The following is a 16534-nucleotide window of genomic DNA, read 5'->3' on the forward strand; positions in this document are numbered from 1 at the left end:
GTGGGAATGGCCAGAGCCAGTGCTTGGGTGGATTAGCCCAGCTCTGGCCTGTGCTGGAGGGGTGCATGTCCTGAGATTATATTGTGTGTGGAGCCTTAAAACAGGAGCAGAGAACTTCCTTCTTACAGACTCGGCAGGAGTGGTTGGTGGAACAAGAGAAAAAAGGGAGAATTGCCTTTGTACAGACTTGGTAAGAGCAGTTGGTGAGGTGAGACAACAAGCGAATGGCTGCGGACATACTGACCCTGCCAGAGCAGAGGACTGCCTGCTTGAGAACTTTGGAAAGGTGAGAGCAAGAATGGGGAGCTGCCTGCATCAGGATTCCAGCAGAAGCTAGGAGTGGCCAGCAGGAGTGGCCAGCAGGACCAGGACCTCAGGAGCTTCGAGTTCAGCCCTGGGGCAAGATGGAAACTTTGCAGCAAGGCACTGAGTGTGCTTTTTTGCTGCCTTCCTCTAGTACTGTTTGGAACCCAGGAGGGAGGGGTGGAGTTGTCTATGATGGGTGGGGGAAAGTGCTTTGGATCCCCAAGGACCCCACCTTGTTGGCCTTGTTGCCCAGCTGGCCCTCGGGACTTGGTAGCAGGGGGCTGGAACAGTGTGGGGAGAACAGACCCCCCCAAGAGATCCTTATTTGGATATTTTTTGTCTGTGTTGGGACTTTGCTAATTGAAGCATGCCCGTACCTGAGGATACCAGGAGGAACCCTGCAAAGGCAGTGTGGGGAGAAGGACACACCTCAAGAAGGACTTTACTTGGACACTCTGTGTTGACCGAAGAAATTGTACTTTGCTTTGACCTAGAGGTGGATCATACCTGCGTTGTAAACAAGTATTTTGAGGAATGACACTGAATGATATGTTTTGTTATGTTGTGAATGTTATGCTTTAGTTCCCTAATTGGATTGCAATGTATAATGCCTCTATTTGTTCCAGGATCCATTGCTATTTAGATTGTGTAAAGCCAAGGATCCTGGAAAGGGGTGCATTGTAATATTAATTAAGATGGGACTATTTTTACTGTTTTAGAATGCTAAATTAATCAAGTGCCTTTGATTAAGTCTTACTAGGTGCAAAGCCCCAGGCCCACACCTTTTTGCTGATTTGGTGTGAAGCCTTCTAGGGTCCTAAGGGTATATAAACTCAGAGGTTAGCATTTTGTTTGGGGCTCTCACGCACTGGAAGAGTGTTGGTGTGGAGACTCTGAGTAGTTGTTGTTAAGAGCCCCCCCAGCTTTGAAGAAAACCCAGTTGTTGGTGCTTCTCTTTTTGGTAACTATGTATGTAATGCCTTCATCAGACAAAGCCTGTCTGTTGAATTGTTATTTGATCTGTTGATGTTTTCTGTTTGTAATTTCTATTTGTATTTGCTCTGAAGTTCAGGGTGCTGGCTTTTCCCCCTGAACTAAATGAATTATATAAGTATGTTTGATTAAAGGGAGATTGTTAGTTGCTTTCCTTAGAAAAGCAGATCAAAGGACCTGTGCTGGCAGCTCTTGTTGCTGGTCCTATATCCCTACAGCATCTGCTAGCAACATTGTTGTTACAATCTATAAAATGAGGATAATAACAGCATATATCTCATAGGGTTGTTGCGAGGATCAAATAAGCTAACCTTTGCATGGTGCTTTGTAAACCTTAAAACTACATATAAATAACGTGATAGCCATTAGATATGGAGGATAAAGAGACACAGGCAGCTAGGTGGTGCAGAGGACAGAGCACCAGGCTGAAGTCAGGAAGAGCTGAGTTCAAATCTGGCCTCAGCCACGTACTAACTGTGTGACCCTGGACAAGTCGCTTAACCCGGTTTGCCTTAGTTTCCTCATCTGTCAAATGAGCTGGAGAAGGAAATGGCAAACCGCCTCAATATCTTTGCCAAGAAAACCCCAAATGGAGTCACAGAGAGTTGGACATGACTGAAATGAATGAGCAACAACAAAATCAGGAGACACAGAGATGGCAGTCATGGTAGCTACTAAAAATGTCAAGTAAAAAGCTGGCCAAACTTTTAAACAATGCCTGGCATATAGTAAGACTTAATAAATGCTAGTTGTTTAAAAAAAAAGACTCTTTCCACCTTCGACCTCATTGCAACAACAACAAAACCATAATGAAGAATTTCTTTTCCCTCTCCACCTTCTCCCCACCCCCCATTCCAATTGAGACAGGAGCTGGACTAGGCACTGAAGAGGCATTCCCCAACAAAAAGGAAATTTGTTCCATTCCTACATTCCCTCCCACTCCTGCTGGGTTGAACTGTTCACACCAGCTTCAGTTCTCACAAACATGTATTTGAGCTCCATCCTTCCAGAAAGGGATCCAAGCTTAGAGAGAATGGGAAATGTCTCTTTGAGATGGCAGAAGACAGGATAAAAGGTGAAAATGAAGACCTTGGTCTGTGGTGTAGGGAAGGCATTAGGAAGAAGGGTGAGGTATGTGGAAGTCAGCCCCCTAATGTCAGCTTCAGGCTGGGAGGAAAGACAGAGAGAAGTGTTTGAAACTGTAGTACTGGGGAACCAAACATTCCTCTTTCAGCAAAAGACGGAGGCACTAACAAACATAAGTACGTAGACACATAATATAGACACCAGCAACAACCATTTCCACCGTAGACATTAGAGCTCTTCACTGCCACCCCCCTCCCACCTGCATCTCAAGTATTTAGCTGGCAGATCTCTCCCAAATGCTAGATAGCGTCCAGTCTTAGATTACTGCTGCTCTGCCCTCACCCCTACAGGGAAGAATTTTTTGGACCAAAAAAAGTGCATTTATAAAAAGGAAAATGTCTGGTCCTACTGTTGTTGTGTCCTAGGAAGCTGAAGCATGCTTACTCTTAGTTTTAACAGTCAAACTTGCTTTCCTGGTAACTAGCTGGGAATGAGATCTGAAGGAGTGGGATGTTTTTCCCATAGTCGCCAGACCTTAGTTCATGTCTTCTTTCTCCCCCCCAAGAGCTGTTCAAGGTCAAGATGATCATAGATCATAGATCATAAGAAAACCATTTGGGGTTTTCTTAGCAAAGATACTGTAGTGCTTTGCCATTTCCTCCTCCAGCTCATTTAACAGATGAGGAAACTGAGGCAAACAGGGTTAAGGGTCACACAGCTAGTGAGTGTCTAAGTGGATTTGAACTCAGGTCCGATTTGACTCCAGGCCCAGCACTCTACCCACTGCAACACTGACCTCCCTTGTTTTACAGATTAAGAAATTGAGACCTAGAGAGATTAGTCGACTTGTCTAGGTCACAAAGGAAGTAGTTAAGCCTAAAGGGCAGGCTACACCTGCAGCGGAGAAATGTGCCTCCTAAAGGCTACAATTAGAAGGGAAGGTTCCGGCTAACTGGGACTGAAGCTGTAAGTGAAACAGAATTCCCCAACCATTCCCAAGGGAATGTTTATTGTTTTTAAGGTATTGGAAACCACCTGCTTCTACTGGGCTCCCTTGCAACCTGCACCTTTTTCTCTGGCCCACTCCCCTTTCTCTCCGTCAGTTCCACCCTTCTCCTCTTCTGCCCCCGCCCCTCGCTTTCCTACGGGAGGTCTCTGGCACCCTTGGAGGAGAAGCGAAATCATGACAATTGCAGGCACCTACACTAATACAAAAATACACTGCGCTCAGGCAGGTTCCTCCAGCCCAACTCCCAACACTCCTCGCTCCCCGCTCCATCTCCACCCTCTCCCGGGACAGGGTCCAGGGTCGGGGTAAAACACCTGGGGGATAGGTGCTTCCAAGCCTCTTCCTCAGGAGCCTGGAGGACGAGATGGCTAAGCTTCCTTTCAAGTCCAAAATTGTAAGCGCTGAACTCTAAATTCCACCTTCCCTCTTCTCCCGGCACCCCCTTTCCCGCCGCCAGCAGACTGGCCCATCAAGGCGGGGCGGGGCCGGCCTTGCTCCCTCCCCTCAGTCCAGGGCTGGGGAGGGCGGGGGAGCCGACTGGCCCCTCCCCGGGCTCGGAGGAGTGCGCTCGGGGCCGCTGGTTAAAGAGGCGCAGGCAGGCTAGGCGGGCGCAGTGTAAGGCAATAGCCGGGTGGCGGATAGAGAGGGAGTCCACGTGTCTCCCCCGTAGAGTGGGACCTGGAGCTCCCACTTCTTTATTCCAACGCAGAACCGCCCCTCCCCAGAGGCCCCTTCTGTTCCCAACCCGCAGGGTTGCGCAAATTGAGGGTCCTTCCCCAGCATCGATCACTAACCCCCAGCTACTCCAGCACCCAAGGCGGGCCAACTTGGCGGAGAAACTTTGCCCCGGGAGAGGCGCTCGGGGAGGAAAAAAGGGGTACTGCGCATGCGGAGCTCCAAATTCAAACAGCTGTTTCCAGAGGTTACGAGGGAGGGCAGTGGGGAGCCCTGGGGCTTGGGGGGCCGTTTGCCCCTGGCACCATCCACCCCTAGCCTGGCGCAGGCCAGGAGTGACCGGCCCCCTCTGGAGCCATGGTGGACCGGGGACCTCTGCTGACATCGGCCATCATCTTCTACCTGTCCATCGGGGCGGCAATCTTCGAGGTGCTGGAGGAGCCGCACTGGAAGACCGCCAAGGATAACTACCATAGGCAGAAGATCCAGCTGCTTAAAGAGTTCCCGTACCTGGGGCAGGAGGGCCTGGACAAGATCCTACAGGTAAGCCTGGGCAGCCAATCGGCCTTGGGGTCCTGGCTAAGCTCGGGGGCTTGCTCTTGCTTTTGAGGGAAGGTGACTCAGTCTCTCCCTTGTCCTGCCCTGGTGTCTTTCCCCATCTTCTAGGAGTGCCTGTTCTAGGGCTTGGAACATGTGGGGATGGTGGGGTGCTGACACTTCGAGGGGTCTTTGCTGAAAGGAACCTCTCTCCCTTCCCCTTCTCCTGTAATATCCTTCTCCTGGATTCAAGCTGTCTCCTTTCCTCTGGGATTATTATTCCTCCTCTTGACTGAGCCGAAAGCCTCCTGTGGAGGTGAGGAGAAAGGATGGCTCTTCCCTGGGACGATGTAACTTTGGGGGCAGAAGAGAATAGTGCCTGTCTGGAGACCATTGTAGCACAACACTTTTCAAGCTCCTGCAGTGTTACTGTTACTGTTACGAAGGGGGAAATACAAAGGTAGGCAAAAAAAAAAAAAAAAAAAACGAGGGAGATCCTGCTTTCTGGAAGCGTTCTATTTACTAGAATACCGGGAAGGGTTCGGAGCCCTCCGCGTCCTGGGACATTGGGAGGTCCGCTTTGGCTAGTCCTAAGGATTGACCCTTCCTTGACCCTGGAATTGGCCCTCTCTGAGCTAGAGTGTGCCGCCAGTCCATCCCTCCAGAGGAAGGGCTGGAAGGGAGGACAAAAGCTTATGATCCTGCCTTGGAGCCCTCCCTGCCAGCCCTGAGGAGATCTTGAATCCCCTCCCCACTCCGGTGCTGTGAATCGTGCGTGGTCTCTCCTCAGTTGCCACAGTGAGGCTGGGGTGTGGGGTGGGGGTGTGAGGTGAGGTGCAGCTCCGGAGTTCTGGCTCCCCGATCCTGCCTCCACGTGCTGACCGGCCGAAAGCCTCCACTCCCACAGCCGGGCCTCAGGGGAAGGGAGATGGGGAGCGGGGGAGCAGGTAGGATGTTGTGACCTGATAACTCTGGAGCAGCCGGGGGCGGGTAAGGGGAAGGAGGACACTCTCTGGGAGATGGGGTCTATGGGGAGCCATGGGGGGGGGCGGGGCAGGCTGAAATGAGAAGTTAGTGGCCTCACTTCCCGAGGTGCCTTATCTCCCCCAGACAGTGGGGCTTAAAAATAGTACTGTTGGAAAGGAGGAGGTTAAATGCAACCGCCTCCCACCCTCACCCCCAAAAAGCCAAAACAGCACAAAAAGAAAACCTAAAACTTAGATCCTCCTGGATCGCAAAACTTGGCGATCCTTTCTTGAGGGAGACCAAGGGGACTGAGGGTGGATAGCACTAGATGAAGGCGGGAATGGGTGGTGGTGGGGGGGGCCTCTCCTCTAATCTTTGGTCGGTACACACCCCATCGATCTCGCTGACCTCACTGTTAAAGCCGTCAGCCGCCCATTCTGGGTGGTGCTGATCTTTTGGGGTGCGAGCGAACACTGTGCTAGCAGGGGGGCAGGGAGAGACCACTAGCATTCTGTTTGCACTAGGGTCTTCTAAAGACCTCTGCCTGCTGGTCTGCTCTCCCCTCCCCTTTCCCCCTCCCTTCCCCCCTCTCCCTGTGCCTGCGGACAATGGGGGGAAGAAGCTAAGGGGGCCTGGATAATCCTGTGGCTGTGCAAAGTAGAGAGCGGAGCTTACTGCTGGGCTGTTTCTGTAAGATTAGGCTCGAGGTTGAGGAGAAGACTTCTTTTCCCCTAGTATGTCCGTGTTACCTCGGACAAATGGCATGCCGAGTCTCAGGCTCCCCATCTGTAAAATAGGGAAGGGGTAGAGAGCTTATTAGCTCAACTTCCCTCTGAGATTCTTAAAGCTACAAAAGCAGAAATGGTTGTGAAAGCAGTGTACTTCATTGGGGAAAGCCTCCCCAAATATTTCTTCCAATCTTCAGGAATCCCGTTTCTAGTTTCTTAAAATGTCATAGTGACCGAGGAAGTTCATGTGGCTGAGTAGAGGCACTAGCAGAATTGGCTTGTGTAGACATGCCTTCTCAAGACGAAGAGTCAGAAAGGACTTTCTCTCTTTTCTCTGGGTCTGTTGGGGTGAGAGTGACCTACCAGTGGGGTTCCACGCCCTTCTCATGTGCCGGGTCCTAGAGATGTCAGAGATTGAAGATTAGGGGTTCAAAGTGGAGGCAGGGGAATCAGGATCCTTGGGTAGTTCTTGGGGAAGAGAGTTTTGGGGAACCAGTGATTGTCAGTAAAGACCCATACCAGTTTCACTTACTGGGGTTTCTAAGAGTGATTCTGTTACTCTGAAGTACCTTACTGGTCTTAGATGACTGGGGGGGGGGGGGGAGGAGAGGGAAGAGGGAGGAGAGTTGGATGATTTCCCTTGAGGAAACAATTTCCCTGGAAAACAAGGTTTTCGTGTAGTTTTCTTTACCTCTTTGTTCTGGTGGTAGTTGAGGGGGGTGCACACCAGGAAGGATTATAAAGCCTTGTTCTCTCCTTTAAACGGTTCCCTTTTAGCTGCAACAGGACTGTGATAGGGGAAGGAAGGAAAAAATCCAAGGCTGAATGTGGGAAAATAAATTTCAAAACATGAAGGGAAAGGGGCGGGTGGGGGGGAGAGAAAAGCAGCTGGGTACAGCTGCTGGTGGTACTGCAGCCGGCCGGCTTCCTTAAGGTGTTTGAACAAATAAAATGCCTCTTAATTCTGAGATCCTGCTAAGACTGTAAACAGAGCTCCGGCCCTCACTATAAAGTGGGCAGGTAACTTGAAAAAAGAATTTGGGCACCAGCCCAGGGCTTTGAACAATGTGATTGAAGAACATCATGGACAAGTCCACACAGGCACTTTTTCTCCTCTCCCCCCGCCAACTACTGACCCCCTTGTGCTTTAGTACCCCTCCCCTCCACAAAAATGACCCAAGTGAAGCATTTTGCCAACTTCAATTTCCCCTGTGCTAACTTGCTCGTCTCCCCTTTATGATCTGTGCTTTGGGCTAAGGAAATAGTTTAGAGAGAAAGAATGAAAGAAATCCTCTTCTCTGGGTACTAACTGGGCATTGGTGCCCATCTGGCCCTTTAGCCATTTCTGAACACAAGAAGCACTTAAGAACCAAGTTTTCCTGTTAAATCTCAGTAGGATGGAAATTCCTTGAAGGTAGGAACTGGATTGTGGATTTGTTTTGTTTTCTTACTTCTTTATATCCTCAGGGCCTCAAACATAAGCAATAATAATAAATAGCATTTTATCTAGAGTATTATCTAGAATATTATCAGCTAGGTTCTAAGTTCAAATATGACCTCAGACATTTATTTACTAGGTCTGTGACCTTAGGCAAGTCACTTAACCATGTCTGCCTCAGTTTCCTCATCTGTAAAATTGAGCTGGAGAAGGAAATGGCAAACCACTCCATTATCTTTGCCAAGAAAACCCCAAAATGGGGTCAGGAAGAGTCATACATAACTGAAATGACCTAACAACAACTTGCTGACTTAAAACACTATGCATTGCACCACCTAGCTGCTTTGGGCTGTGTAATTCACAGTCAATTTAAGAAACATTTATTAAGTGCCTATAATGTGCAAAGTTTTATACAAAGTTCATAACCTCCCCAACAGAACTTACAATCTAAAGACCTAGGAGAGGAGGAGACTTGAAAAATGCAAAGGGGAGATCAGTGTGGGTGGGGGTAGCAATAGCAATTTTATCCCTAGCCACATAAAGCATCTAATTTTATAGATTTGCAGACAGTTTTCCAAATGGTTATTTGGAGTTTGATGCACCTTCACCTAGAAAAACCTTCCTGTCTTCCAGGTACTATTATTTGAATATGCTGTAGAATGCTAGATTCAGACCCAAGGTCATCTGTTTATTATCTACGTGACCTCTATGCTGATAATTTTAAACTCTTCTTATCCAGCCCAAACCTCTCTGCTGATGCATCTTAGACTACCTAGTGAATATCTCATAGTGGATGTCCCGTGGACATCTCAGCATAGCCAAAACTGAACTCATTATCTTCCCCCACAAACCTTCCCCTTCCCTATTACTGCCCTGGTACCACTGTCTTCCTAGTCATCTGGGCCTGAGACCTATGTATTATCCTCATTACCTTCTCTCTTCTCTTCTGACACTGCCACCATTCTTCTCTTCTTCTCCCCTCTCCCCCCAATTCCTGACCCCTCTTCTTTAGCACCCCTCCCCCCCAACAAAAATAACCCAAGCGTCCTCACTCCTGACCTCACACCTGAACTATTGAAACAGTCTGCTGGTTTTGGTCTTCCTACCACAACCTTAGTTCATCTAAACTGTAGGTCTGACCATGTAACTACCCTATTCAGACTCCCTATCACCTCCAGAATCAAATATCAAATCCTTTGTTTGGCATTCAAAAGCCTTCATAATCTGCTTACCCTGACAACTTTTCCAACCTTACTCTTACTTAGTTCCACCTTGCTGATGTTCTGTATTGTCTGATTCCATATTGTTGTTCAGTCATGTCCAACTCTATAAGACCCCATTTGGGGTTTTCTTGGCAAAGATACTGGAATGCTTTACCATTTCCTTCTCCAGCTCATTTTACAGATGAGGAAACTGAGGCAAACAGGTTGAAGTGACTTGCCCAGGGTCACACAGCTAGTAAGTATCTGAAGCCAGATTTGAACTCAGGAAGAGGAGTCTTCCTGACTCCAGGCCCAGTGTTCTATCCACTGTACCACATAGCTGCAGCTGCTTCCCTCCATGTACTCAGTGATCCGATGATACGCTCCTCCTTGCTATTCTCACACAAGACAATTCATTTCCTGGATCTGGGCGTCTAAACTGGGTTCCCCTTGCCTAAATTTCTCTTCCTCCTCATCTCAAGTCCCAGCTAAAATCCCATCTCCTGCAGGAGTAGGAGTTTGCCAATCCCCCTTAATTCTAGTGCCTTCCCTTTGTTGATTATCTCTAATTTATACTGTGTAGATCTTGTTTGTACAAAGTTGTTTGCATCTCGTCTCCCTCATTAGATTGTGAGCTCCTCGAGAGCAGAGACGACAGTCTTTTTCCTTTCCATGCCTGTCCATTAGCACACGGCCTGACACATAGTAGGCATTTAAGGAACATTGACTGACCTTGGGCCAGTTACTTCTGCCCCAGTGCTTTCATCTGTAAAATGAGGGGTTTAGGCTAGTGTGCATTTACAATCTACCCCAGTTCTAAATCTATGATTCTAAGCATCCATTTTATTTATATTAAGTAACCCTCCTAATTTCTTTGGTCTTTCGAATGTTCTTATAGTCAATTTTCTTGCCCTTAAAAAGAGCTACTTCTCCCAGTTTTAGGTGTTCTGCCTTCCTCCTCTCCTCCACTCTTTCTTAATCACTAAATTGGAAGACACAATAGAGACATTTGGGGGGGGGGGAAGAAGCGCATTCTGGTTTCTAGACTTGGCTCTGCTTTTCTGTGCCTCAATTTCACCCCCTAAAATGGGTGTTACAGTCGCATTAACCCTCGTCCCTTACTAGGTCCTCATGAAATTACCCCAAGGTAGGAGCCAGAAAGGGGTTTGCCCCAGTATTAGTAAGTCAACTTTCCCTGATGAACTAATTAAACCGACTAACTTGCTTTCCAAGTCACTTAGATACTAAGTTGCTTTTTACTGTGTTTAGTAAATGAGGAACTGGATAGATTGCAAACTCCCCAGAGGCAGAGACTCATTCTTTGTAGGGATACCCCCTTTTATTTTAGTAAGTCTGAATGGAACTACCCAAACATCCCTTGATTCCTCCAGTGACCACAGTCATCTCTCTTTCTGACCGGGCACTGAATGTCCGTACCACAGTTTAGCACTTAATTACACATCTGTCTTAATTGTTCCATGCATGAATCTTGTTTCCCTGGCTAGATTTTGTAAACTGCTCAAGGACAAGCCAACCCCTCATTGTTATTGTATGTGCTGGGCTCGCAGATTATCTCAGAAGACTTATTAATAATCTTTCAACCCCTCATTTCCACCCCCTAGGGAAAAACCCAACCCATAAGTAATATGTGGGAGGCATCTATATACCAAGCAACAAACATCATTAAGGGGGAAAGCATTTATGAAGCACCTACTATGTGTCAGACACTGTACTAAGGTCATTTTATAAATATTATCTCATTAGATCCCCGCAACAACCCCAGGTGATAGGTGCGATTATCATTGTCATTTTATAGTTGAGGAAACTGAGGCAGAGGTTAAGAGACTTGTCTAGGGTCACGTAGCTGGTAAGCGTCCAAGGCAGAACTGGAACTTAGGTCCTCCAGGCCCAGCCCTCTATCCCCACCACCACCAGCACCTTCTCTGTCAGGCACAGTGCTAAGACATAGTCATACAAGACTAAAGTGAAACAGTCCCTGCCCTCAGAGACCTTGTAGTCTGTCCCAGGCCTTCCCAAAATGTAGCCCATTTACCCTTTCAGGTAAACAAATGAACATCCTTGATCCAGGATAATCTGGGTTTACCTCTGATGCTCATTGGGAGACTTTAGGCCAACTACATAGTGCTTCTTGATGCTTAAATTACAGATATTTTAGAAGGTGTTTATACCATAATTCTCCATGTAGGAGGAATTGCAGGCGTCTCCAGAGGGTATACTCCCATCAAAGTCATAGACTGCCCAGGGAAATGAGGTCTTCTGGTGAATTAGGTAATTGATGGTCATTTCAACTCTGTTGAAATCTATGATGCATTGGGCTATTTCCCAGTCTTTATATTGCATGAGAATGACCAGGACTTTTTTTTAAACCTGGGAGACACTGGAAGTTCTTTATCCTGAATTGGAACTCATTTTGGAGGCCTATAAGTATGGTAATGATAGGAGAAGTTAGTATTTAGAAAACAAGACATAACACTAGTTTCTTCTCATAGCTGAGGGCAGCAAAGAGTAAATCTAATATAGTTAAATGAATGTTTTACTCGTTAATTGAGATTTTACTGTGGTTTGTATGAACAAACCAAATAAACGTGGATCTTTCTATTTTTGAGAATTTGCAAATATTTTCGCACTATCCAGTGAGTCCAGGTAGGGAATCGCTGGGGCGAGTGTATTTAGCTGTATTTAGACTGAATAGTTCATCCGTAGATTTAGAGCCAGAAACATTTCCCCAACCCCCATCCCATTTTATGGATGAGGAAATTGCCCAAGATCTAGACTCTTGACTCCAAATCCAGTCTTCCCTCCACTGCTCTGTGATGCTGGGGTGGGGGTGGCCTAGGATTCCTGTGTTCTGTGAGGATAGGTGGGATGGGGAAGATAGTGCCTATTGCCCCTGAGAAAGTGGGGAGAGAGTCGTGGTTTATTTATAGTCTGGCACTTAAAAGAAACAAAATCTCTTGGTTTGGGTGCTTTGCTTCAGTGGCCCTGACCTTAAGCCAAGAACTTTCATCTTCGAGCTTGACTGGTTGCTGTCTGATCTGGCTAGGCCTCTGAACACTTCCCTTTTTTTCCTTCTTTCAGTGGTGGCAATGATGGGGTGGGGAGTTAGAAAGATGGCCAACAAAGCTTTGTGTGACAGGCATCTATGGTGCCAGGGTCAGCCTGCCAGAGACCCTCTTCAAACTGAGACTTTGTGTCTGAGCCAAGGAGGAGACTCTTAAAGAAGGTGGAATGGTGGATTAGGATGGGGGTGGGCATGAAGTATGGGGAGAGGAACACAGGAAGTGAGGTACCCAAATACATCTCTTTACTTGGTGTTGCCTTGGCTGAATGCTGAAGTATTTCACCAAAGGTCAAAGGCGTTTTGAGAGTTTCCCCAGGCAGGGCTGGAGATGTCTCTCTCAGAGGGCCAGGTCTTTTTGGTCTGGGAGTGGAGAGCCTGTTCTCCTGGGAAGAGAGTATCTGTTGGACCCTGGGGAAGGGAGGGAGGGACAGGAATGAAAAAAGCCATGAATGGCTCAGCATTCACTTCCCTCCCTCCCTCTCCATTAGCTACAGCTGCCCTGGGAGCTACACTGATGTCCCTCCTCTGAACTCTGGCTGATTTTGCCCCCTCAAAAAAAACATCCTTCTGTGGGAATATTCTCCTTCCCCCTCTCTAGAGGTGTCACTATGAGAACACAAGGTGATTTCCCACCCCTACTGCCACTCACAGCTGGCTTGCTTTCTTTTCTTTTTTAAATATAGCTAGCTGATAAACCAACAGCATCTCTCTGCAAGGCTGGGGCTGTGATGGGGACGCCTCCTCCTTCCTTCCACTACACCACCCCCCAACAGATTACTGAGCAATTTGTTTCTAATGGAAACTTTTTTTTCTCTTTCCCTTCTGAGTATTGACTTCATGCCCAAAGCCACCCAAAGGAGCTTCTGTAGATCAGGGGGTGGAGGACCTTGTGTGTGTGGAAAGCCAGTGTAGGAGCTTGGAGACCTGCTTACTTGACTGATCATTCCCCTGACCTCTGCCTCAGTGACTCAAATTTTCTAAAATGATTTGTCTGGTTCCCTTTTGCCCCTGTCTCATTCCACCTTGTATCGATTATCTGTATACAGGTTTCATCTCCCTGTTAGATTGTGAGCTCCGGAAGGGCAGAGACTGTATCGATTTTCATCATGTATCCCCAGCATGTTTTATTTTTTGTTAACTAGATCTATGATTTCCTTAGTACTGGGAGCTCCCAGAGAGAAAACTCCTTCTGTTAATGTAAACCTGCAATCGGCTCTGTCACTTAAAATCTTGGGGAGTTGTCTGGGGCACTGAGAGGTTAAGTAATGTGCCCAAGCTTGGTCACAACCCATTTATCAGAAGTCAGAGTCAGAGGTGCTACCCAGGCCTTCATGAATGAGCGTGGCTCTAGACACTCCGCTAGACAACCAACTTGTACATTTATTGTTTTTTTAGTCTATTAAGAGCTGCATGGAACTTTAGAGGTCATGTAGTCCACCCCTTCATTTTACAGTTGAGAAAACTGAGTTCCAAAGAAAGAAAGTGACAGGTCTAGGGTCATATAGCTAGTTTAATTGTTTTCGTTGAGATTCCCAGCTTGGTCTTCCTGACTCAAGTGCACCAAGTATACCATCATGCCTTTTAGGTAGGTACATTAAAGCTGTTTTTTTTCTTTTTTTTTATTAAATCTTTCCTTTGTGTAAAAAAACCCAATTTTCTTTTCTTGCTCCCTTCCTTTGTGCCTTGTGAAGATTGTATAATGATGGACACTTCCCCCCGTGAAGTTATTTCTAAATAAGCCTTACTCATAGGAGAGGGGAGAGAGGAGGGATGTCTCTATCTTGGAGAAGCTTTGACCTCAAGCTTCTTCTCCAAAATGGGGATTATGATAATTACAGTATCTGTTTTGGGAGGCAGTGTGTTAGGGCCAGAAAAGAGGGTTAGATTCGGAGTTAGGGGACCTGTGTTCAAATTCTGGTCATGTCACTTAACCTTCTCTGTGTCTGTGAATAAAAGGCTATTCTAAAATCATGGATTTATAGAGTGCTTTAAAGTGTGCATAGAGCTTTGCCAACTCTCGCACTTGAATCAGCTCTGTGCAGGAGTGTGAATTTTTATTGTTTGAGGGTTAGTTGGGTATCCCCCCACCCAGTTGTGGTATTTGACACCTCTGAAACTTTACCTGGGGACGGAGAGGTTGAGTGATTTGTCCAGAATCACATAGCCAGTGGTGTAGTTAGGTGGTGTAGTAGATAGACTGAAAGGCCTAGAGTCAGGAAGACTGGCCTCAGATACTTACTAGCTGTGTGACCCTGGGAAAGCCACCTAAACCAGTTTGCCTCAGTTTACTCACCTGTAAAAATGAACTGGAAACAGAAATGGCCAACCACTCCAGTATCTTGACCCAAATGGGGTCAAGAAGCGGCAGTCATGACTGAAATGACTGAACATAGCCAGTATTGTCAGAGATAGGAGGTCAGCTTTTTATCCATGACCCTACAATGTCTTTCATACAGTAGTTATTATACAGGTATTATCGTTTTTATTTTAGATCAATGAGGGTAAGAGAGATTAAATAACTTGCTTAGAGCCTCACGGCTCATGCCAGAGGCAGATTTTGAACTGGGTCTTACTGAGAATGGGGCTGTAGCATGCCTTGCTGCCTTTGTAATAAGGGAAGAGTGAGCCTGAGGGAGTGGGGCATTGGCAGGGGGACAGGGGGAGCAGGATAAGGTTTATGAAAAGAGGTGGAACAGACTATTCGGGGTCTCTTATCTTCTGACTGGAAGGCCCAGCTCCACCCATCAGCTGTTTGCCCCCCGCCCCAAGTTCTCTGTCAAATCACAAGGGTGAGGGAAGCTGCCTTCATAGCCTTTTTAAATCAACAATAAAACCCTCTATGTCCTGGCTGTAAAGATTCTACCACCACCACCCCCCTTATTTTCAGGTCTAGATGAACCACCCACAATTTTCCCCTTCTCTCCTAAGAAACTTGTCTCCTCTTCTTTCAAAGGAGGTTTGAAAAACCTTGGAAAATTGGAGGCTTTTTGCGTCTCTCTGCCCTCCTTCCAGCTGGGCCTCCTCCCCACTGGCTGAGTGACCTGGGGGAAACCAGTGAAAGGTTTTCTCTGTTCCAGGCCTGGCCTGCTTCAGCCTTGGATTAACCCTTCTGTTCCTGGGGGAATCCTCAGCCCCTTGACCAGACAAGATTGGTCTTTCTAGTACGTGGTCAGAGTGATGGATCATGCTCTCTGATAAGGGGCCAGGAAGGGGCAGGAGACACCAACCAATCACCTCTTCTCCCCTAATATATCCATTGGAATCCTCAGTCTCTTAAGCCCATTCAGGCTTGGTTTTAAAGCTTGCATCCCTTTAAAAAATCTTTTTCTAAATACTTAGGTTTTCTTTAGTGATGTTTAGTAGGACTGTATATAAATTCTGTTACCTCTTAGTAAGCACCTTTCCCCTCCCCCTCCAGCCCTGACATGCCTAATAAGTAGCTAGTTGTGGCTTTTCTGGGGAGCAAGTTTTGCTTTTGGCGGGGTGGGGGTTAAGATAGCCTTTCCCTGGGTCTGTGAAGTCATGATCAGGGATGGTCACAGATCTATCCTCGCCATTGACTCTTGGCTTCACCGTGTTAACTAACCCTGCAAGTCACATTCAAAGGGAAAAAAAATAAAAGAATTATTTAAATGTTTTATTGCTGTCCTTTAAAAAAAAACAAACACTTCACTTCCTAATGAATGACTCTATCAGCATCTATAGTTTGTTACCCCTCTCCTGAGAATGCCCTAGCCCTCTCCATCAGGCCCCAGAACTGATGGCTGAATTAATCAATCTGAGTTTTCTTGCTCCATTCCCACCGTTATATGCTCATCATGCCAGTTGTTTCTCCTGCTTCATACATGTGTCCTTCAGGTTCTATTCATTTCATTCTACTTCAGTTCATTAAAACCTTCCTAAGTTTCCTTGATCTATAGAGCCATGGAGTTGATGGTTTAGGCAAGGGTGGGAGACCTGTGGCCTCAAGGCCACATGAGGTTCTCTAGGTCCTCCAATGTGGCCCGTTGACTGAATCCAAACTTCACAGAACAAATCATTTTATTAATTTATTTAAAATCCTTTTATTAAACTTTAGAGGCACAGGGAGAAAGAAGGCTACAATTTTTCCTACCTTACCCAGATGCTGACTTTCACTTCATGTTTGGTACCGTTGTGAGGCTAGTTGGAATCAGCATCATCTCTCTCCCAACTACCTTGTAGGCATTCTGCACATACTCATGACATGTACGTCAATGAATGAAAAAGCGTTTTGGGGCAGCTAGATGGTGTAAGGGATATAGCTCCAGGAAGTGGGTCAGCAGGACTTGAGTTCAGATCTCACCTCAGAAACTTACTAGTTGTGTGCCTCTGAGAGAGTCACTTAATGGCTCTCTGCCTCAGTTTCCTTATCTGTAAAATGGGGATAATAACCGCATCTATCCCCCAGGGTTGTTGTAAGGATCAAATGGGAAAGTTGTAAAGTGCTTAGAATAGTGTCTGGCACATAGTAATAGTAAGTATTATATAAAT

The 16534-nt window shown here is 46.7% G+C and overlaps 1 protein-coding gene across 1 annotated transcript in view; it reads left to right on the forward strand.

The window, feature by feature from the left end:
- Positions 1 to 4033: 4033 nt before the first annotated feature.
- The window catches only part of KCNK5 (potassium two pore domain channel subfamily K member 5), a 64835-nt gene continuing 52334 nt past the window's right edge, over positions 4034 to 16534 (forward strand). Inside the window, exon 1 of the mRNA XM_036768588.1 lies at positions 4034 to 4612. Coding sequence (XP_036624483.1) covers positions 4427 to 4612 — 186 coding nt within the window. The 5' untranslated portion in view covers positions 4034 to 4426. The remainder of the gene's footprint in view (positions 4613 to 16534) is intronic.

This window comes from Trichosurus vulpecula, chromosome 7, assembly GCF_011100635.1.
Source record: "Trichosurus vulpecula isolate mTriVul1 chromosome 7, mTriVul1.pri, whole genome shotgun sequence".
Classification (NCBI taxonomy): Eukaryota; Metazoa; Chordata; class Mammalia; order Diprotodontia; family Phalangeridae; genus Trichosurus; species Trichosurus vulpecula.